The sequence below is a fragment of the Sciurus vulgaris genome, assembly GCF_902686455.1.
Source record: "Sciurus vulgaris genome assembly, chromosome: 11".
In the NCBI taxonomy this organism is placed as follows: Eukaryota; Metazoa; Chordata; class Mammalia; order Rodentia; family Sciuridae; genus Sciurus; species Sciurus vulgaris.
In genome coordinates, this window is record NC_136472.1 from 119,611,611 (window position 1) to 119,634,063 (window position 22,453).

The 22,453-nt window shown below is 35.9% G+C and overlaps 2 protein-coding genes across 3 annotated transcripts; both read left to right on the plus strand.

The window, feature by feature from the left end:
- Positions 1-5,127: 5,127 nt before the first annotated feature.
- LOC306640354 (olfactory receptor 10D1B-like) lies at positions 5,128-6,060 on the plus strand (the record flags this gene model as incomplete). Its single annotated transcript, XM_079104556.1, has 1 exon — positions 5,128-6,060. One exon carries the CDS (start codon positions 5,128-5,130, stop codon positions 6,058-6,060), a length of 933 nt encoding a protein of 310 aa, XP_078960682.1.
- An 8,902-nt stretch (positions 6,061-14,962) lies between these two features.
- On the plus strand, positions 14,963-17,368 carry LOC306640313 (exopolyphosphatase PRUNE1-like). 2 transcript variants are annotated; one of them, XM_079104511.1, is made up of 2 exons: positions 15,266-15,487; positions 15,832-17,368. In XM_079104511.1, the coding sequence occupies exons 1-2, from the start codon at positions 15,410-15,412 to the stop codon at positions 16,510-16,512; spliced, it is 759 nt and encodes a 252-aa protein (XP_078960637.1). In that variant the 5' UTR covers positions 15,266-15,409; the 3' UTR covers positions 16,513-17,368. The 2 variants fall into 2 exon arrangements, with proteins under 2 accessions (XP_078960636.1, XP_078960637.1); XM_079104510.1 differs by having other exon boundaries at positions 14,963-17,368.
- The last annotated feature ends 5,085 nt before the right edge of the window (positions 17,369-22,453 follow it).

Consider the following 22,453-nt stretch of genomic DNA (forward strand, 5'->3'; position numbering starts at 1 on the left):
TCATGCCCTTTCCTTTGCATCATGTCTTAGAATGATGTAGAAATCTACATAATAATATTTCATAATATATTTAGAAGGAACCCTAAATTTTCATTTCTAAGCTCTTAGTGAATATTTTGCATATGTATATTCTGCATCATAAGAAAAAGTATCTATTCCTCTGGATGTACGTTAAATTCATCAATATGAATTTTTTTTTCACATACGTATCCTGAAGCACATGAGAAAGTATCTGTTCCCCCAGATGCACATCAAATTCATTAATCATCAAGATATTGGAGTTTCAGGAGCCAGGGTCAGTTATTTCATCTTTGGTATCTTTGAGAGAACCACCATCTTCTACTCCCTTGCCAATACCCACAAGGGGTATGTGAATAGTTATTTTTATATGAATGCTTTTTGTTTTTACTATAAATACATAAGTTTAAAAGAGTAAAACTTCACTTCCCATTTAAAGAGTTGGGCTCTATCTCTATGAATGAAGACATTTCAGAACAGTTACCTGGGGGAAGAAAGTCTACAAGCTTTTTTTTACCAAATACTGGAACTCAGAATTAGGAGTTAAGGATCCATGTTGTTATTTCTAAATGAAGCAAATATGTTGCAAATTTTCTTTATATTTCATGTTAGCCTGAGGTACACTCTTGGGGATTATCTTCAGATTGTAAAATTTTTCTGTAGTTCTGGGACCTATTAACTCCAATATAATATGATCTTCAGAGATTTGTGTCCCTCTCCTGAGCTATAACCTGGGGCCATGAAGTATTCAGGGAATTGTGGATAGACAGTTAATGGTTGCAAGGTGGCCAAGAAGACTTCTCCATGCCTTCAGAATAAATTCCTCCCTCACACAGGGGCAGTTGCTCTCTATCTCAAGTCTGTTTCGTGGCAGTGAAGGTATAGTGGGAAGAGCACTAAACTTGGAGTCATATTTGGTTATGCCTTGCTCTCCATATTTTGCTTTTAGACGAATTTGAATTTCAGTGTCCTTATCTAAAAATTGGAGTTCATAGACACAATCTTACAGGGACTCAGGAAAATTAATTAGGAGTGCATAAAATTGGCATTATAAAAATATGAATATAGTATTATTTAGTTATTTATGAATGAGTATAAGGAAGTCAGAATTAGTAAGTACTCAAAAACACATTCACCCATTTCTATGGGTAGGATCCCACTCTTCTCACTTGCAGATGTAGAAACTTAGTAAGTCCACTTAAATTCTTTGTGCCCCAGTTTCTTAATGAATATGGAAACGAACCCCACCTGTCTCAGAGAATCACGGTAAGGACTAGAAGAGTCAATGTATCCTGAGCATTCAGTACAATGCCTACACACATTTCTTTTCACATAACTCTTCTGTTTGTTTGTTTTTTAATTACAGCCCATGCACAAAAGAATCCCCATGAGCTTCTCTGATACTGAAGCTTTTCTTCAGTGGAATCCTGGCCTTCCCCATTTCATGTGCTTCTTTTCTTTGAGAACACATCAAAAATAGTACTAAATGATTATTATTGTAACTACTATAGCTATAGGCATATTCTTATTTTAAATGTGGATCCACCTGCCAAGTTTAAACCAAAGCACTGTGTCCACTCAGATATATTAAAGTTGATGAAGTGTGTGATAAAATCAAAGAATCTAAACATTATGAGAGATATAAAGAGTGAATGTAATATAGCCTCACATTCTGAATATTCTGAATAGGAATCTCTCTTTAAGTCCCCGAAAGAATCTTTTAATCAGCACTTAGGTTTCAAGGTGATGGGGAACTCCTTTAAAAGGCAACTTATTTCACTGAATTTTTTTTTTCCAGTATTGCAGCAAAATCTAAGTTTGTATCAGTTTCATACCCTTTTAGTGGTTATTCACCATAGAAGAGCACACAATAAAAATATATGAAAGATTTCTAGGTATTTAAAGTCAATTGTCATGTTTTTCTTCTCTAAACAAAATACCCTATGGGAACTCTCATAGCAGAAGGGTTAGAAGGACTGACTCTGGAATCGAACCTGAGTTTTAATTTTATGTCTGACATATTCCAACTGTATGATCAAGTTATTAAAACTTAGTTTTAATAACTTGCTCTTACCTAACAAGGTTGAGTTTTAGTTTATGCTCTTACCTAACAAGGTTGTTTGAAACTTAATTAAGAAAAGAAAAAGAAACTACTAACTTAAAAAAAATCACAGGAACTTACTAATGTTTAATCAATATTAACTGTTATTTACATTAAGTTTTTTACAAATGGGGTGATTTATCACTGTGTTACTAATTTATAATCTACCCTTAATGTACTTAGTTTATTAGTGTTGCTTTCAAGGTATATTTGCTAGAAGGAATATTATTCTCTAACAATTAAGTAATTGTTTACTATTTACTAAATCCCTGAATGTCTGTATAGTTGAAGTGGTGATATTGCAGTGTTATCACATGAAAGATTTAAACATGGATAAGCAGAAAAGCAAGCACGGCACACAGTCTTGAAGTCCTGGTCAGAGTCTATTCTTCACTATTATTTTATTTGGGTGGCAGTGCAAGTAATTTTACTGTAGTTGCTCCCTCTGAGCTACCAATGACTGAAACATTAAGTTACCAAAGGGATCAGAAGGCAGTGATCCAGGAGGAACTGGTGAGTGCAATCTTGATAGTATATGCTCTTGACACCTTCCTACACAAACACAAATCTGTTTCTGAGGCTGGAGCACTCTGCTCTTCTGGGAAACAGCATGTGGCTTGAGTTTCCTTCCACAGTACTACAGAAATTCCACCATGTTCCCTGTGGACAATGTGTTTATGTTTTTCCCTCACTTCTTTGACATCTTTTGCCTTTTATTCACTGAGGTACTAGCATCTACATGTTGCAAGCTGCTAGATTTTCAGAGCTTTGAAAATAACTCTTGGATAGGACTTAGAAATGAAGAGAAACATAGACTTTGTTTAAGACACAAGTTTTCATGTAAAAATTAGTTTGGATAAACTCACTGCATAAACATGCAAATAGAAGTCCTGCACCTCTGATTTTGTGGAACTCGGTTTGTCAGTTTGGTTTTTCCCCCATTCTAATAGATGCAAGTGTTACTCCATGTGGTTTAATTTGCATTTCCCTTAACTAATGATTTTTGAGTATGTTCTCATGCATTAGTCATTTTTATATCTTTTTGTGTAAGTGCTCAAATTATTTGTCCATTTCCTTGATTTTTATTGAATTTTGATAGATTCTAAAAAATATTTAGGTTACTCTTTGTCGTATGCCCAAGTTGTAAATATTTTTTGAATAATTTACTTCTAATTCTCCTGTGACTCTCACAGACTTTCAATTTTTAAAATTTGATATTCATTCAATTTTAGACTTAAACTTTCAAAAATAGTAAAGCTTTCATCTATCCAGTACCCAGCACCCTTAAAGGTAATATTCCATATAATTAAGTTCTTTATTAGTCAGGAAATTATCATAGCTACAATTATTAATAATTAAAAACCTTATTTTAACATCATCAGTTTTCCATCTAATGTTTTTTTGTTTTGTCTTGCTTTGGTTTTTGGTGCCATGAGCCCTCCCAGGATTTCCCATTGCATCTAATTGCTTTTGACAGAAATTTTTAATTTTCATGGAATTCAATTTATCAAAACTTTTTAAAAATGCACAGATTGTATTTTTGATATCTAAGAAATCTTCGCGAAAACCCAGGTCACAAAGATATTTTTTCATATGTTTCCAGAGATGCATACTGTCAGATTTTTCACTGAAATCCATGATCTATGTAAGTATATTTTTATGTATAGACCTAAGATCATTATGTTCTGTTGTTTTTATGTTCTGTTTTTCTGTAACAATGTTCAACCAATCCAGAATTAATTCAGAAAAGACTTCTCAATTTACTTGCTTTAGCATAATATGTCAAAAAACAACGACTACACATTTATAGGCCTATTCCTGTGTTCTCCATTCTGTTCTATTGAGTTCTGAGTCTCTTCCTTCGGCAGTATCACATGACATTGGTTAAGCAGCATCAACCAACCTATTTTAAAATCTGGTCATGTGAGCCTTGTTTGTTTATCAAAGTTGTTTTTCTATTTTAAGTCTTTTTCTTTTAATATGAACTTTAGAAGTAACTTGCTAATATCTGAAAAAAAGTGAGGTTCTGATTAAGATTGCATTGATTATATAGATTTGTTTGGGAAGAATTCATTTCTTAACAACCTTGAGTCATCCAACCCATAAATAGTTTGTTTCTCCAGCTATATATGTTTTCTTTGATTGTATTCATAAATATATTTTGCTTTCAAAATACAGATCTTACACATAATTCACTAGATTTTACACTACATATTTTGTCCTATTATAAATGGCACCATTTGTTTGAATTTTAATTTCTATTTTTTTGTTTACTAACATTTGGAAATTCAGCTTATTTTAATTTTGTATCCCGTGACCTTGTTAAATTTACTTATTAGTTCTAGAAATATTTACTGTAGATCCTTTAAGATTTATTATGTAGATAAATGTTGTTTGTGAATACAAATAGAAATAGAAATAGCTGTTCCTTCTGCCTTTTGTTTTTTTTTTTCCTTTTTATGGATTTGGACTCCTAATATATTAACTGTTTCTTAAAACATGGAGTCCCTCACTTTTTTTGATGACAAAGACCCCTTTTTCAAGTTCCTGAGTCAAAAAGGTGGGTTAATTATTGGAATTTCAGCACCCTGAGTATCCAACACTATTCTGTAATTTTAGTTCATCTTGAAATCAAAGTCACGAGAGTAAAGTGGGGAAAGACATAAAAACGTGCATCATATTTGTTCTCTTATTCCCAGTCTGCCTTTTTCTATTTACTTTTTGGAGTTCTTAAGACAACAATTTATATTATTTTATCCACAGTTTTAATTGCAATCTGTGAGACATATAGGCTATGGTGACCTTAATACGAATTGGCCAAAATGAAAAGTTCCAGACTATACTCAGGGATCTTATTGTCTTTATATTTTTTATGTAGATCTGACCCTAAAAAGGAAGGTAGATTGTTAAAACATGAAAACAACACATGGATCAGGGATCTTGTTTGACATCAGTGTGTACACTTGGAAGTACTGTGATCTGTTTTAAAATTCAATATTCTGACAAAGATGAGGAATCGCTCGGTGGTGACTGAGTTTGTCCTGCTGGGCATCCCAAACACAGAGGGTCTGGAGACCATGCTCTTCATCCTGTTTTTGTCCTTATACATCTTCACCCTCATGGGGAATCTGCTAATCTTGCTGGCAATTATCTCCTCCACTCGGCTTCACACTCCCATGTACTTCTTCCTGTGCAAGCTGTCTATTTTTGACATATTTTTCCCGTCTGTGAGTTCTCCCAAGATGCTATTCTACCTGTCAGGGAACAGCCGAGCCATCTCCTACGCAGGCTGCGTGTCCCAGCTCTTCTTCTACCATTTCCTGGGCTGCACTGAGTGTTTTCTGTACACGGTGATGGCCTATGACCGCTTTGTTGCCATATGTTACCCTCTACGCTACACCATAATCATGAACCACAGAGTGTGCGCCATCTTGGCTGCAGGAACCTCATTTTTTGGCTGCATTCAGGCCACTTTTCTGACCACTCTCACCTTCCAGCTGCCCTACTGTGGCCCCAGTGAGGTGGACTACTACTTCTGTGACATCCCAGTGATGCTGAAGCTGGCTTGTGCAGACACCTCAGCCCTGGAGATGGTGGGGTTCATCAGTGTCGGTCTCATGCCCCTCAGCTGCTTCCTCATCATCCTCACCTCCTACAGCTGCATCATCTGCTCCATCCTGCAGATCCGCTCTGCAGAGGGCCGCCGCCGTGCCTTCTCCACCTGCAGTGCCCACCTCACTGCCATCCTCCTCTCCTTCATGCCAGTGGTCCTCATCTACCTGCAGCCCACTCCCAACCCCTGGCTTAATGCAACTGTTCAGGTCCTGAACAACCTGGTCACCCCCATGTTGAATCCTTTGATCTACAGCCTGAGAAACAAGGAAGTAAAATATTCACTGAGGAAGGTGCTACAGCAAGTGACCTTCCTTCCTGAGAAGTAATAGAGGATTAGTAACTAACATTCTAAGGGCATCACAGTGTCTACAGAAGGTATTTTCTTTTCTGCCATGTAGAATGCAGTTTTTATCACTGCCACTTTTTACAAATGAAGCTAGACTTAAAGACACAGGGACAATACTTAATAGTTCTACCCTAGAAAGGATTATCTCTTCCCAATTGGCAAAGTACCTAAACTTTCTTTTCATTTCCTCTCTTATTATTTTCTTCCTACATCCTCTCTTTCTCTTTTCATCCTCCATACTCTAGCACTTCTTCTTTCTCATTGTGTGATTTTTCAGTTATCCCCTCAAATGTCTCATCTGATAGTCTAGGAATTGCTCAAAAAATTGGGAGAGTTTCAAACACATTATTTCAAATGGCATCATGATTCCTGAAACATTAAGAAGTCAGCTAAAGGAAAAGGACCTATGGGTGGGACAAATGTTGGGTCTCTTATGGATGAATCAGTACACCAGTAGCTTTATCACCTAAAAATCCTTTCTGTAATAGTAGGTAAAAGAGAATGCTGTATGTGTACTATGTCAAAGTACATTCCACTGTCCTATATAAAAAAAAATGTTTAAAAAGAGGGAATGTAGATAGAGTAGATAGGAAGAGTCTGCGTAGGGATGATTGAGTCTGTTGTTTTTCAGTATTAGAAAATTTAAATTGTGTTTTGTAACCCCAGCTCAGCCAAGGGTCAATGTAAAATCCAAGCTGCTATGGCAGTGTGGATTTGGAGGCTCCTCTTACTCAAAGGTTTTGGCATCAATGCCCTCCCCCTGGTCTTTCCCTCTTCTGTATCCTAGGTGACTTGGCAGGAGAAATATATTATAGTCCAGACTGCAATGTGATGGAAAGGAAAAACTAGGAGTATGAGGTGATAGTGAAAGAATGGACATTTTTTTTAAGCTGTCTGTTTTATCTCAACTCCCTAAGGTCTCCCTCCCAGTGATGGGAACAATGCCCTTAAAGCTATTCCAGGAAACAGCCTCAGAGAGTAAAAGAGTAATTGGAACAAGATAGTATTCAGACAGTTAAGATATATATGATATAAGATTACCAGAAACTGTTGACCAGAATCTACACCCTGTTGTAAAACATTGTGAAACATGTATGTTATCAGCAACCCAGACCCCCTTTTGGAATTTCCCGGCGGCTTTGTTCCCCTTTTTTTCCCTTTCATGTGCGACCCCTCCCGATGTGTGGTTTCTGCCTTTATAAACCTACAAGATTTTCTGCTAGGGACTCAACTCCCTGACTCCTGTGTGAGTCACGAGTTGGGTCCCAGCGCACTGGAATAAACACCTCTTGCGGTTTGCATCAAGTGACCCTCCTGCAGTTGATTGGGGTTGCCGTGGATCCGTGGGACAGAGTTGGGGTCTCTTTTTTGGGGGCCTTACAATAAGAAAAGAAGGGGATGAGGAGAAGGAAAGAGGTAATAAAACTGTAGGAGATGATGGATTTTTTTAAAAAGGAGATGACAGGAATGAACAGAATTAGAGGTAAGTATTTTCTCCTATTGGTTCTTTCTGAATCAAAGATCAGTCAAGAAATCTGCCAGACTGAATCCACCACAACTTGGAATTGACCCTCTTGTCAGGGTGGTGAACTAAAGCATGTATTGAAGGGAAGAACACTCTTTTCTCAGATAACTTTTTGTTCTGGTCCATGAAGCAAAACCTCAGTTTTCTTCAATCTGTCATTTGTTTTGTACATATGAAGCACCTTCAGAGTAAGAGCTTCCTGATAGCCTCTTAAAGGAAGCTTTAATGATAGTCACAGTTGTTGTCTTTAAAAAGGCTTTATTAAATAGAGGAAACCAGCAATAGTTGTTTTTTTCATTCATTTAATAAGTTAATGTTCATGGTACCCTCACTTAGGGCAAGTGCAGGAGAGTGACATGTTCAGAGAAATAGAGTCAGCAAAGTGTGGCAGGTGACTGAGGTAGACATTCAGCAGATTCTGAGGATACCATGGCCCTCCTCCATATCCTTCTCCTAGTTACCTGAAGTTTAGCCCCAAAAGAAAATACATGTTCAGGTGAGGAAATCTTCATTAAGGAACCCTAGTATGTCAAAGGATGAATTCATCTAATTTTTTTCTCTCACACAGGTTGTGAGCCTCCTCAGTAACATAGACATGGTAATATTTGTCTTACTGTTGTAAAGATCAAATGATACAAAAGCAAAATGCACCTTTATCTTATTGTGGGCACTCCATAAACTTAATCATTATGACATTTTTGGATGTATTTGTTAATGTTTTCATGGCTTGCACCTTCATGTCTTTGAAAACATTTTCATAATGATATGGAAAATTCTCATTATGTGATAGTTGAAATGGGTTTAAACAGTATATATTCAGTGATTTTTTTTAGTGGGGGATACCAGGGACTGAATCCAGAGGCACTTTACCTCTGAGCATATCCCCGGCCCTTTTATTTTTTATTTTGAGACTGTCTTGCTAAGTTGCTTAGAGCCACACTAATTTGTCTTGAAGTTGTGATTCTCTCTGCCTCAGCCTCCCAGGCCTCTGGAATACAGGTGTGCACCCAACTGTATATCTCTGAGATTTTAATGCTCAAATGTCACAGTCACAGAGGTGCTAACTGTGATTATAGTATTAAAGTATACCCATACAGTTCATCAGGCACTTTCCACTTTATCTTACTACATATTTGGATTCATAACATGGGCCACTAATAGGCAGTATGTTGCATATTTCACATTGTTTGTTGACTGTACCCCTAACTAAAACATAAACACTGCAGAAGATTTTTCAATTTTGTCTACGACTGTAACTAATATGGTAGCCCTAAAGAAATATGAATTTTTGTAACCACACTCTTGTCTTGCTCCTTATGACAATGATGAGTCCCAATTAACCACATTCTTTTAGAGATACTGCATTCCTGCCTTGTTTTGTTAGATTTAAGCATTTGCCTTTATTTCTAAATAGGAACTTCCACTGGATGGGCATTCTCTCCTTTACACCAGAATTTTCACAGACCAGACTTGACATCTTTATATTCCATTTGTCACCATTATGTTCACTCTCTGCCTTAATACTGAACCTTACTAAATTACACCTGTATTCTTTAGAATTCCTTCACTCTGAAGTGTTAAATCTCTGCTACTCCACCTCCACTCCAAAAAAAATTTATTTTAAAACTTGTTCAAATCATTACGTGCTTTCTATTTCTTGACAGAACTATGGCTGATGTATTTTCTACCTAAGATCTACAACAAAGCAAAAATGTCTTCTCTCATTACAATCCATTCCATAGGTACCAAACACTTCAGACAGGGAACAAATCAAGAAAAGTAAATGAAAGTTGTTCACAATGCAAAGAAAGAAATACAGTGATCTGTATATACAGACAATGTAATCATTTATGTGGAAACCCCTATGGAATCTACTAAGAAGCTACCAAAAATAAAACACTAAATTAACAACGTTTCAAAATACATATAACAGCTGAACCATAAAGTTCAGGTGAGAAGTCTTTTAACCTAGAAGATTTTGTTTAAGATTTCTGCATTTTAGGCAAAGTGGTAATTTACTTTTAAGAAGACTTAGGAAATTTTAAAAGTGTTCATTGTTCTGACCACTGATATCAAGAAATAGAATATTTAAATAGAAGTAAAAATTTGCTCATGCTATTTTGATGTCAATTCCCAAATATCCTGAGCCCAGACAAGAAGGCTCTACTTTTGTCACTATATATTTGTGCTTACTTTTCTGTAATTTGAAATGAACCAGATATGCAATGTGAACTCTTTGGTGTCTACATTCTTTTCTTTAGCATAATTCTTCTGTCATTCAACTGTGTTTTGTTATGTGTACAAAGTCTCTTACTTTTATTGTGATGGAATATGCCATTCCTAGATGAAATACAATTTGTTTCTTCGCCTGTTGATTAATATTTTATTTGTTTCCAGGTTCTTATTTTTACTGTTATGTATAAAACTACCTGGCACATTAATGGATAGGACTTTGTGTAGACATGTATTTTCATTTTTCTAGGGTAAATATTTAAGAGCAACATTATTCTGTCATCTTTACAACTTTATAAGAAACAGCCTGTTTCTCAAAGAGAAACATCATTTTACATTCCTATCAGCAATGTAAGACATTTCCAGTTTCGTGCTAGCATATAGAATTATTCATCAAAAGTGCGTAACATGTTTTGTATAATGTAGGGCCTCACAAATTTTAGTATAATTTGAAGGTACCAGAATATTTTAACATATGCATATAATGCATTATTTTATACCTCTATAATATGCAAAGATAAAACAATTGAACAATGTTCTGTTTCTAACTATAAATCTATTTACCCACATGTAACAGTTTTCATCCAAACTTACTAAAATACTGGAAATATAATTTTCCTCTTCAAACACACACACACAACACACCAAAAAATGATGTTAGGATTACTCAGTTTATGGTAATATCACATATATCTGAAATTTAGTCAAAATTTGCCAGTTGTAAGCAGAGAGAGACAGAGAGAAAGAAAGAGAGAGCGAGTGACAAGGCTTTGGTAATAAAAGAAGAATGCAAAGGAGGAGTAGCACAAGACCCAGACCCCAATTTGCTGCAAACAATAATGACATCAAAGCCTCAGGAAAGACAAAACAAAGATATTTTTGGTAATTATTGCTGGGAATCAAGACTTTGTCAAATCAATTTAACACAAAGAAAAAATAAGCATAGGATTAAATGCTAAATTATATTAATCAATTGGCAGACTTGTTTAAATTTGACTGTATTTGGAAATAAATGTATCACCAATACTGAGTTACTAAAAGAGTAAAATAAGATAATTCAGAGATATGCCCAAAATTATACCTCTGGTTTGAGCTGGGAATTGCCCCAAAATTTGTCTTATTCCAAAACTCATGGTCTCTATACTTCTACTTTAATGACAACCATGTATCATACATGATATTTAGTATTAGTAACAAAATATGTTGTCTAGGTTCATTTAAAAATGACACATGAATGATCAGTACTGCTCAGTTAATACCATTTTAGTGAAATTACCTTTTAATGTTTGCCCTCTTGAGAGCTTTGTCATGGAACAAAGCAGACTGACCACTTTGAGAACCTGGAAAGCCATTTGGGGATTTTTGTTAAAATAATCAGGGTGTTGAAGTCTTTCTAATGGTATTCCAAGGCAAAGTCAGCCTCCATGTAACACCCACATGAACTCATATACACTCAAGGACACATTTAATCCATTCACATTGATTTCTTCTGTAAATATACTAGAGTTTCAGAAAAAGCCACCCACATTTGAAGTATAATAAGGTAGTATAAATAGTATAATTCTCAGGCCAATGTTCAGTTTTATTTTGTTTGTTTGATTGGAATTGTGGATTGAATTCAGGGCCTGGGGTGTGCTAGGAATGCTATACCTCCACCTCTATCCAATGTTTCTTAAACTGAAGATCCTTGGATTATGAATTTAAATGTTCATATTTTATGACTATCTAAAATAAATGTTATATTAAAGGTAATTTAGATAACTACCTTCTAAATGAATATTGTCAATTAAATTTTAGTGCTTATATTTGGGTTTCTATTGAAAAATTTGATCAAACTGCGTAATACAAATGGTATTCTAGTCATGGTGCATGAGTAAAATTTACTCAATAATCTGTATGAAGTGGTATCAGATTGCCATATTCAAAGAAGGTGTGTGGCACCATTACTAAATATTCATAATTTGCAGATACTACCGTTGTAACTGCATACTATAAAATGTTTATTACCATTGAGTGGAATGTTGATATGCAGTGGAAAATCTTATGCCAATATTATAAGTTAATTGTTATCAGGTATTTGCATATTCATAGGTTAATTATTCAGTCAAAATAATGCATTTGGAAGGTTCAAGTGGCACACTAAAATATTGGTTTAATGTAAGAAACACAAATACAAACTTCTTGCAATTATCAAGTAAAGGATAAACAGCCCAACAAATCAGACATAGAAAACAATAAAATGTTGGAGATGAACTAACTTACGTTAATAACTACGTTAAATGTGAATGACTATTGCTATCTCCTATATAGACATATATATGCATAAATATACATATATAGGTGTGTATGAATTAATTTATATATAATGTAAATTCACAAAAGTGTAATTAATTTTTAGAAATTTTTGTAACTGGTGATTAAGATTCTCCCCTACAGAGTTTCATTCAGTTCAGCTCTTCCTAGAAGTAAATTCTAATGCTACATTTTTTGGAGACTTTAGGTAAATCTCTTCCCTTTTATAAAAAGAAGTGTTGGAGTATTTTAGATATAATCATCTGTAAATTATTCAATTATGAAACATATATAAAAAAGAAGAGGGACTTTGAGTTCTTCCAATTTTTCCAAGAAAGGAGTTCATCTTAGTTAAACTTCTTGTAGTTTTCAACCATGAGGATAAATGTGCTTTATGCAGGGTTTCTCTTGTACTTATTACTGATCAAAAAAAGAAAAAACAATTTTTGTATCCCATGATATTTGACTGTCAGGATTGTTTGTGTTCTAACTTTAATTAAGGGAAGAAACCACACTAAATAATCAAAATTAATTCCTTAACTTAATTGGGTCACATGACAAGCCAAGTATTTAATTTTAGAGACCTAGAGCAGTGACTTTCTGTGTGGATTTGAATTGCAGTTACCTCACTGTCTTCCTGTAACATTTGCAAAAAAATAGCACATCTTGTGTGATTATTGGGGACTTGGGAAGCTATGTTTGCCTGTCCCAAGACACTGTGACACTCCTGGTCCAAACCAGTATAATAAGGTATATATTATATGGTATATGCTGGAGCTGAAGCTCAATGGTAGGGCACTTAGCATACACAAAGTCCTGGGTTCAGTACACAGCATCAGAAAATAGTAAGGGAGAGAGTCGTGGTGTGTGGGGGAACATGGAGTAACAAGAACATTCATATATTACTTGTGGGAATGTGAAACTACATAAAACCATATTAGAAGTATTAATTTTTAAAATAAAACTAAACATGCCAACTTTTTGCTCAGCAATTCCACATCTAGGTATTTTTTATTACATCTAACTTTTTAAGTTATTATTATTTGGCTTTATTTTAACTGATTAACAAAAGCATAAAAAGTGCTCATATTACTTGGGTAACATGAAATTTTTATACATTCTCTGATGTTCAAATAAGGTTAAATATAACTATCTCCTCAATTATTTATCATTTCTTTATGGCAAAAACTTTCAAAATCCTTTCTTGTAGGTTTCTGAAATGTACAGTGCATTATTGCTATAATCACCCTGCTGTACAATAGAACATCAGAATTCTCACTTCTATCTAACTGCAACTTAGTACCCTTTGTTGAACCTCTCCACTGTCCTCCCCTCCTGTCCTCAGCTCCTGGTAACCACCATTCAACTCTCAACTTCTATGAGATTAAATTTCAGATTCCACAGGTGAAACCATGTGGTATTTATTTTTTCTAAGATAAATTAAAATATTTTCGCCAAAGAGTAGTACAAGAGTATTTACAACACCTTTATTCATAACAGTGTGAATGACCTAAATATCCAGTAACTGGTAGACAAATAAACAAAGAGGGTATATTCCTGCCATAAAATCCTACGAAGTCATGAAAAGAATGAATCATTAATATATACAGCAACATGGATAAATCTCACTGAACTTACAAAGCTGAGTCCAAAAGGATGTGTCTACACAAACAGTTGTACTGAAGTGCCTGGTCAGGCAAAGCTAATCTATTAAGAAACAAACAGAACAACCTTTGCTTTAGAGGATTCAGGGACTGACTGAAAAGGGCTTAAGGGAAATACTTGGGGATACGGAAACATTCTATATCATGACAGCATTGTGATTTCTACTAATGCATCAATTTGCCAAAATTTTATAGCCAAAGGCTTGTGTTTTTCTTTTATGCAAAATTCATTGCTAAAAACTTTCAATTCTAGAGATAATCAAGTGGGGAGATGTGAAATATGTGATGATGTAGATAAATCAAGAATATCAGAATTTTTGATTCTGTTGTAATCACTTATAAACACATTTAACCTGGCATAAATCACATTCCTTCCCTCTGCATTAGATAGCTTGAGGACAGATGATTGTTTTCCACTTTGTTCCCTTTTCCAACCTAATCAGTTGTAATTTTTTTTTTTTTATTTTGGTGGTGATTGTTTCTCCACAAGAAAAGAACAAATCATACAGCCCGCTTTATACAAGTGCCTGTAACCAACAGTTTTTTTTTTTAATCAATGTGCTCACTTGCTACATAGAATCAGAAGATGGATAATACCTTCAAGTATTCTTATTTTGTTGTCATTTTAAAAAATAATGTTCTGCTAATGTTTATCATCTTGGCCACTGTCAACTCTATTCCCCCCCAAAACTCTTGTTCCCGGTCTATGTGCAGACTAAGTCAGGATTCTAAGCTTGTGGGACTGAGAACAGTCTACACCACGATTAACATGCCAGGTCATGACTGTCATTCTACAGGGCCGATGGAATAGACTTCCAGGCTTCTCCTGATGATGCATTTCACAGAATCTAGGAAATTACCTTGGTAGAATTGTGGAAGATGGAGGATAAAGCATTTTGTGGTGGAGCCAGGTTTCCAATTCATATCTTCTAAGTCCTGGTTCTATGCTCTTTTGGCAATTCTTAGATTTTCCACTAAAGTAACTTCAAAGACAGATAAGAAAAAATATCGGTGACACAGCATGAGATGGGAAAGACAGAGAGTTGCTGCAATTTTCAAAAGTCCTTATTTATATTCTACTTGCTGGGTTTTCATCACATTTTTTAAGCCAAATTTGGTCTGTAAAGAAAAGATCCCGGGGTTCAGAACTCTGCCTCCGCCCCTGGGGGCGGGGCGTCGTCGGCCTCCGGGAGTGCGGGATTACGCACTTCCTCCTGGGGTCGGAGGCCGAATAGCTGTTTGGCGGGTTCGAGTCCCGCCTACTGACTCTGGCCTCTGGCCCTTGAGTCCTGGGTGGGGTACATACACTGGGTAACCGCTCCTTTACGAGGGGCGACGGCATACCTTGTACTTCACCATGGAGGACTACCTGCAGGGTTGTCGAGCTGCTCTGCAGGAGTCCAGGCATCTGCATGTTGTACTGGGAAATGAAGCCTGTGACTTGGACTCCATGGCATCTGCTCTTGCTTTGGCTTTTTACCTGACAAAGACAAATGAAGCTGAGGAAGTCTTTATACCAGTTTTAAATATAAAACGTTCTGAGCTACCTCTACGAGGTGACAATGTCTTCTTCCTTCAGAAGATTAAAATTCCAGAAACCATCTTGATTTTTCGGGATGAGATTGACCTTCATGCATTACACCAGGCTGGCCAACTCACCCTCATCCTTGTTGACCATCATGTCTTACCCAAAAGTGATGCAGCTCTGGAAGAGGCCATAGTAGAGGTGCTAGACCATCGACCCATCGAACAGAAACACTGTCCTCCCTGCCATGTCTCTGTTGAACTTGTGGGGTCCTGTGCTACCTTGGTGGCTGAGAGAATCCTGCAGGGGGCACCAGAGATCTTAGATAGGCAAATTGCAGCCCTTCTGCATGGAACCATCATCCTGGACTGTGTCAACATGGACATTAAAATTGGAAAGGCAACCCCAAAGGATAACACATATGTGGAAAAACTAGAGGCCCTCTTCCCTGATCTGCCCGAGAGAAATGACATCTTTGATTCCCTGCAAAAGGCAAAGTTTGATGTATCAGGGCTGACCACTGAGCAGATGCTGAGAAAGGATCAGAAGACCATCTATAGGCAAGGTATCAAGGTGGCCATTAGCGCAATATACATGGATCTGGAGGCCTTTCTGCAGAGGTCCAACCTCCTTGCAGATCTCAGTGCTTTCTGCCAGGCTCACAGCTATGATGCCCTGGTTGCCATGACTATCTTTTTCAACGCTCATAATGAACCAGTGCGGCAGTTGGCTATTTTCTGTCCCCATGTGGCACTTCGAATGACGATCTGTGAAGTCCTGGAACGCTCCTATTCCCCACCTCTGAAGTTGACCCCTGTCCCAAACACCCACCCTAACCTCCAAGCCTATCTTCAAGGCAATACCCAGGTCTCTCGAAAGAAACTTCTGCCTCTGCTCCAGGAAGCCCTGTCAACATATTTTGACTCCACAAAGATCCCTTCAGGGCAGCCTGAAACAGTGGGCGTGTCCAGGGAACAGGTGGACAAGGATTTGGACAGGGCAGGTCACGCTCTGATTTCTGGACTGAGTCAAGATGAGAAGGATCCTCCACTGCCCCCGACACCTATGAACAGCTTGGTGGATGAGTACCCTCTGGATCAGGGGCTGCCTAAGCTCTCTGCTGAGGCAGTCTTTGAAAAGTGCAGTCAGATCTCACTGTCCCAGTCTACCACTGCTTCTATGTCAAATAAGTGACACTTGGGAAAGGAAGAGATAGTGGGAGAGTTTGCTTGACCCACCTCAAATGCATGTTTTGAGATGTTTGGAGATTTTGGCAGTTGTGTGTTCATTGCTCCAGGATCTAGTGTATTGTTCTCATAAAACTGGGGGGAGAAAGAAGGGGAAGAAAGCAGCTGCTTCACTAATGGCTTTCCGCCTTTTTCCTCAATCTCTATCAGACAAATTGTATTATTTAATTTTATTAAAATCTGCACTGACTTTGCTCTTCATTTGTCAGGGCATAATATGATATACCCACTGTCCCAGCAGAGAAGGACAAGAAGAATGCCGACCCCAAAAGTACCCTCAGTAAGGATCTTGAACAGAACCAGTATCTGTCATGAAACCAAATGTTCTTTGTTTCCATGAATTCACTTACTCAGTCAATGTTTATTGAATACCTACTTCAAACTAGATAGAAGAGTGTGTGCTTTGGAAATTTATTCCAGTTTTTAGCCTTCAGCAGATTTCTAGCTCTGTGACTCTTCTTTTTGCCCACCCATTAGGTGATGGTGTGTGTTTCAGAGATGGCTAAATTTCTATTCTGAGCTTATTGTGACTGTTTTATTTCTTAATTTGGGAGCAAGTTGGAGGCCATTATCATCTGTCCTGATCAGGTGGTCTGGCTCTTTTTCTTTAGATCCTTCTGTCCCAGAGCCACAGGAACCATGAAAAGTTACTGAAGACACCTACCTTTTTAGAGTTCAGGAAGCACCCAGGAAAGTCCTAAGACCTCACAGACTCTTTCCCTAAAGATGGCAGAATTGGAATGAGAATTCTGGTAGTGAATTTCTTATCCATCTCTTTCTCTTTTTGTTCATGTTAAAAGAAAGCATGGAGTTCTAATACTAACTGCTATAAATTGTGTATCTCTTGGCAAGACACTGCATTACTCTAGGTCTTATTTTCTCCATATGTAAAACAGGGTTTGGACTAGATGTTCCCTGGTATTCTGTAATCTGCAGCTTGCTACCATCCTTTCTCTCCCCTGCTTCTCTGTATTTTTCTTTTTTTTTTTTTTTCCCCTGGGAATGCTCAGGGTCACTGGATTGTATTTATGTGTGATTGTACCAAGGGATTTAGCCTCATGTAGCATGTGCAGGGATGTAACTCATACCTTAGTGACCCAGCAAAGAGCTCCCATCCACTGACTTGTTCTGCATGTGTAGAGTCTCCCTTTTGTCTTCAGACCAACCTGCTCTCCCCATGTAAGTTGCCACTGAACGGTGGGGTATGTGATGGTTTTGGCATGACATCTTCTAGTGTCACGGGGCAGTCTGATTATAGTTTAAGGATATGAAGTCTATAGCCCTTTGGAAAGTAAAAGTAGTGGTGTGATCACTGAACCAAAGGAATTTATGTTTTGTAACTTGGGTACTTTATTTTGCATTTTATTAAATATTAAATACTTTTTTTCCAAAAAAAAAAAAAAAGAAAAAAAGAAAAGATCCCTGTTTATATACTACTTGGAGGTTTCCCAAGACATCTTGGGTTGCTCCCTGTCCATGATTTGAGAAGCACTGTATTGTGTCCTTTTTAGCCTTGTTAAAAGCCACTATGCATGTTTGTGAGGGATCAGTGTTTGTGGATGAAGCTATTGCACTCCATTAAATTGTAAATCTGTGTGTAGAAATGTAAGCATATTTTATATATATTTGATCTAGTATTTTATTACAAATAACTGCTTTTTTGAAATTTTCAAATCTCGAAACTCTTATTTGAGGTTTATAATCATAAAACTAATAATTTCCTGAGAAAGAAATATACAATATCCCTGTGTCCATTTTAGAAAAGAAAATCTGAACCCTTAAGAAAGGATTTCATATTTGCCTGCCAGAGAAATCATACTAAATGATGAGTGTCAAGTTTATAGATTGTTTAATCTGCTCACACCTCTACCTCATCTTGCTCTCACAATGATCCTAGGAGGAAGGGTTGGAGCAGGATGCCTTTACAGATGAGGACAGTCAGAAATGTAACCTCACAAGCGAATCTGGAGCCCAGGTCTACTGTCTCCCAATTTACTTATGTTCTTTTAACTAAAAAGGATTTCACAAACCAAAATTACTTCCAGAACAGCAAGAAGCCCTTGAAATGTGGTGTCCCAAACTCTCACACGTGGCTTCTTCTATGACGTTCCATTTCTTTCCATTTGCACACTGGCTATTGAGATTCCTGTTCCTTGTATGATTTGGCTGCTCCTGTCTTTTTCTTGGTTTTCTGTTAGGCTGCTTGTCCTTTTCTTCTTAGTTTGTGGGAGTTCTTTACAATTCTAGGTATCAGTTTTTTGTGGGTATATATGTTTCAATCATCCTTTCCCACTTAGTAGCTTGTCTTTTATCATATGATAACTTTTGTTGGTATATTTAAAAATAATTAAACATAGCAGAAAGAACACAATTTAATGAGTTTTGATGAATAAATTCACCCAAGTTAATAGTACACCCATCAGATATAAAATGGAGGTACAAGCTTGTCCCATGGACCAAATCCAGTTCACAGCTAATTCTAGTATTGTTCATGAGCTGATTGTCTTTTACATTTTCAAGTAGTTGCAAAAAATGAAAAAAAAAAAAAAAACATAAAATTCAAATCTCAAGCCATGAAAAGTGTCACACACATATAATCCCAATTTAGGAGGCTGAGATAGGAAGATTATAAGTTTGAGGCCAGCCTCAGCAACTTAGTATGACCCTCTGTTAAGGTAAAAGAAAAAAGACTAGGATTGTAGATCAGAGATCAAGCACCCCTAGGTTTAACCCCCTAGTACCATAATAATAATGACAATAATAATAATAATAAATAATATCCATGTCTACTTTTCCTAGAGGGAAAAAAATGATAGTTGCAATAGAGAACCTATGATTCATAGAACTTAGAATATTTGCTATCTGATTCTTTAGAGAAAAAATTTGCTAATTCTTGATATAGACTATTGTGATCACCACATAAAGTCCTTTAGTGCTTTTTTATCATTTTATATGTACTTCCTACACAGAAGGTCACCATTTTGGTTTTGGCCTCCCTAGATTGATTATTGTCTTTTCTTATATTTGAAATAAATTGAATCATACACTATGTATGGATACTTTTTGATTTATGATGCAGTTTCCTCCCAATAAGCCCATTGTAAGTTGAACATATAGTTAGTTGAAAATGCTATTAAGACACATAAACTACAAGACATCATAGCTTAGCCTAGCACATTTTATATGTGCTGAGAACACTTACATTAGCCTACACTTAGACAAAACTTTCTAACACAAGTATATTTTATAATAAAGTATTAAATATATATATGATTTATTAGATACCTGTATCCAAAAAATGCTAGCAACACAGTACACTGTAGAGTATGGGGAAAATCACAGCAATAATGGCAAAAGTTATCAATACCTGGCACAGTGGGGGACTGGGATGAGAGTTGGAGTAACCAGACAACACTTAAATTTTCTTAAATTTTCTCAGTCACAGATCAGTTAGCATTTGGTGGACAAATCAACATTCTCAGTTTAGCTCTGAGATATAGGAAGGCACTCCTATAATCTGAAAGAGCTAAGTGTAAATATTCTCCAGTTCCCAGTGCTCTTCTACGTGATGTCTTATATGCCCTCCTCCTAAATAATTATATGTAAGTATCTGTGTGTATAATATGAAAAAGCAAGAAAATGATCCATTTAAGGAAAAAATGTCACCTTTTTTTCCCTTTGGAAATGAACCAGAGAAAATTTATATATCGAAACTAGCAGAAAATAACATTAAAATATCTAGTATGAATATTCAAAAATTCAGAGGAAAGATGGAAAGAATATGTGAATCAATAAAGATTTCTCAGAAAAATACATGTATATAATTTGGTTTTCCACTTAAAATTCTTGTCTTACTTTGATATTGAAAAAAATATTGTGAACTCTTTTCCAGTATTGCTTTCTAGAACTCTCTCCATTCTCTTCTAGACAGCCTTTTAGATGAAAAGTAGAGGCTCCTAATCTATTTTCCCTGTCTATACTTATTACACTTTTAAATTATTTTTCTCATTGCTGCATTCTGAGTTAATCCTTAGGACCAACATTTTTTCTAATTCAGTAATTGTAGTGATAACTTCTAATTCAATAATTCATTATTTATGTCTTAAACCATGTCTAGTCTAAAGTTCAGCCCAAATACTAATTTATTTTTTAAATCAACAGTTACATTTTAATCCTCAAACACATCAGAGGCTCTCATTTTATTCTTTTGGATTTTATTTCACTTTTCTTTTTTTCTATGAAATTTCTGCCTTTATATTATTTTAACAGGTAACATGTTTGCCTTAAAATAAAAATTAAATTCAAAAAGATATTCAAATATTCCACAGAAAGTCAAGAATCAGAAGAAATAAAATAAGTGCAAAACAAATAAAATGACATAGTCCTAACATGCCAATGAAAACTTTCATCACCTGTGGTCCAAATTTATCAATGACAGTAGCTACAAAATAGAAAACAACTCAACTATATGCTGTGTACAAGAAACCCACTTCAAGCTGAGTAGCACGAGCAAGTTAAAGTAAAGGATGAACATATATATCATGAAACATCAATTTTAAAAAATGAGTACACAAATTAATATTCATTGAAGTTACTATTCATTAAAGTTGACCAAAGCAGTAGAACAAAATAGCAATAAAAACATCAACCTAATAAAGGTCTTCCAGAATGAACAGGAAGAAGTGAATATTTTAATTATATCAACATTATAGTCTATGTAGAAAATCTGTGGCATTGACAAATGAAAAAGCTACTATAGAATAGTGAGTTTACACAGATTGTAGAATTAAGATCAATATAAAAATGCATTCTTTTCAATACATTACCAATGAACAATGAAACTGAAATTTTATAATATCGGTTGCAAAAACATAAGACTTATGAAATCCTTACCTAGTGAATGATCTGAAAGGACTTGTAAGCAAATAGACAAATTCTTATTGAAAGAACTAAAGAAACTCTAGATATACTGCATTCCTGTATCAGAAGACTTAATATTATTAAGATGTAAAACTTTCTCCAATTTATTTATAGATTCAATGCAATCCAAATCAAAATTCTAACAGGCATTTCATCAAATTTGATAAGCTGAAACTAGATTTCATAAAGAAAAGCAAACAGTAAGCTTAGAATAAGAAAAAAGCAATTATGATACAGCAAATCTGGAGGATTTACATGACAGAATTCAAAGCACATTTTAAAACTAGATTTAAGAAGACAGTGGTGTAAACATCAGCCTGCACAAGAATAGGCCCACACACAGATGGTCAACTGATCTCAGCAAAGGTCCGTGTCAAGACTATCTGATGGCACAATGTATGCAAGTGTGTGGGTGAATCTCAAAGTAACTGTGCTCAATAAATGAAGCCAACTAGAGTACATTCTGCATGATTGTCTAAATATAAAATTATTGAAAGTGCAAACTAATCTGTAGTGACAAGAGTGGATTTGTGATTACTGAGGGAGGAGTGGAAGAAGGTTCAGAAGAAGGGACTACAGAACATGAGTTCTTTGGGGGTGTGTATGTTCATTTTCTCAGCTTGAGGGTACTTTCCTGGGTAAATACATATGCAAATTTATCTAGAATCATAATGCTTAAATATGCTATTTATTGAGTGTCAATTATACCCTGATAGAGCTCTTAAAATTTTGATAAAGGAAAAGACAACTCACAATGATTTAAATTGGCCAAAAGTTAATGTCTGAAGGTAGATCTGAGCTGGAAAATTGCATACGAGACCAGAGCTGGAAAATTTCCAGCATTTTGATAAAATGCCTTAGAACCTGGTTATATTCACATTACAAAAAAGGAAATAGGTCACTTATTCTTTTTCTTCACTTAATATTCCAAAATGCCAGATGGGCTAGCAACTAAACAAACTACTCCC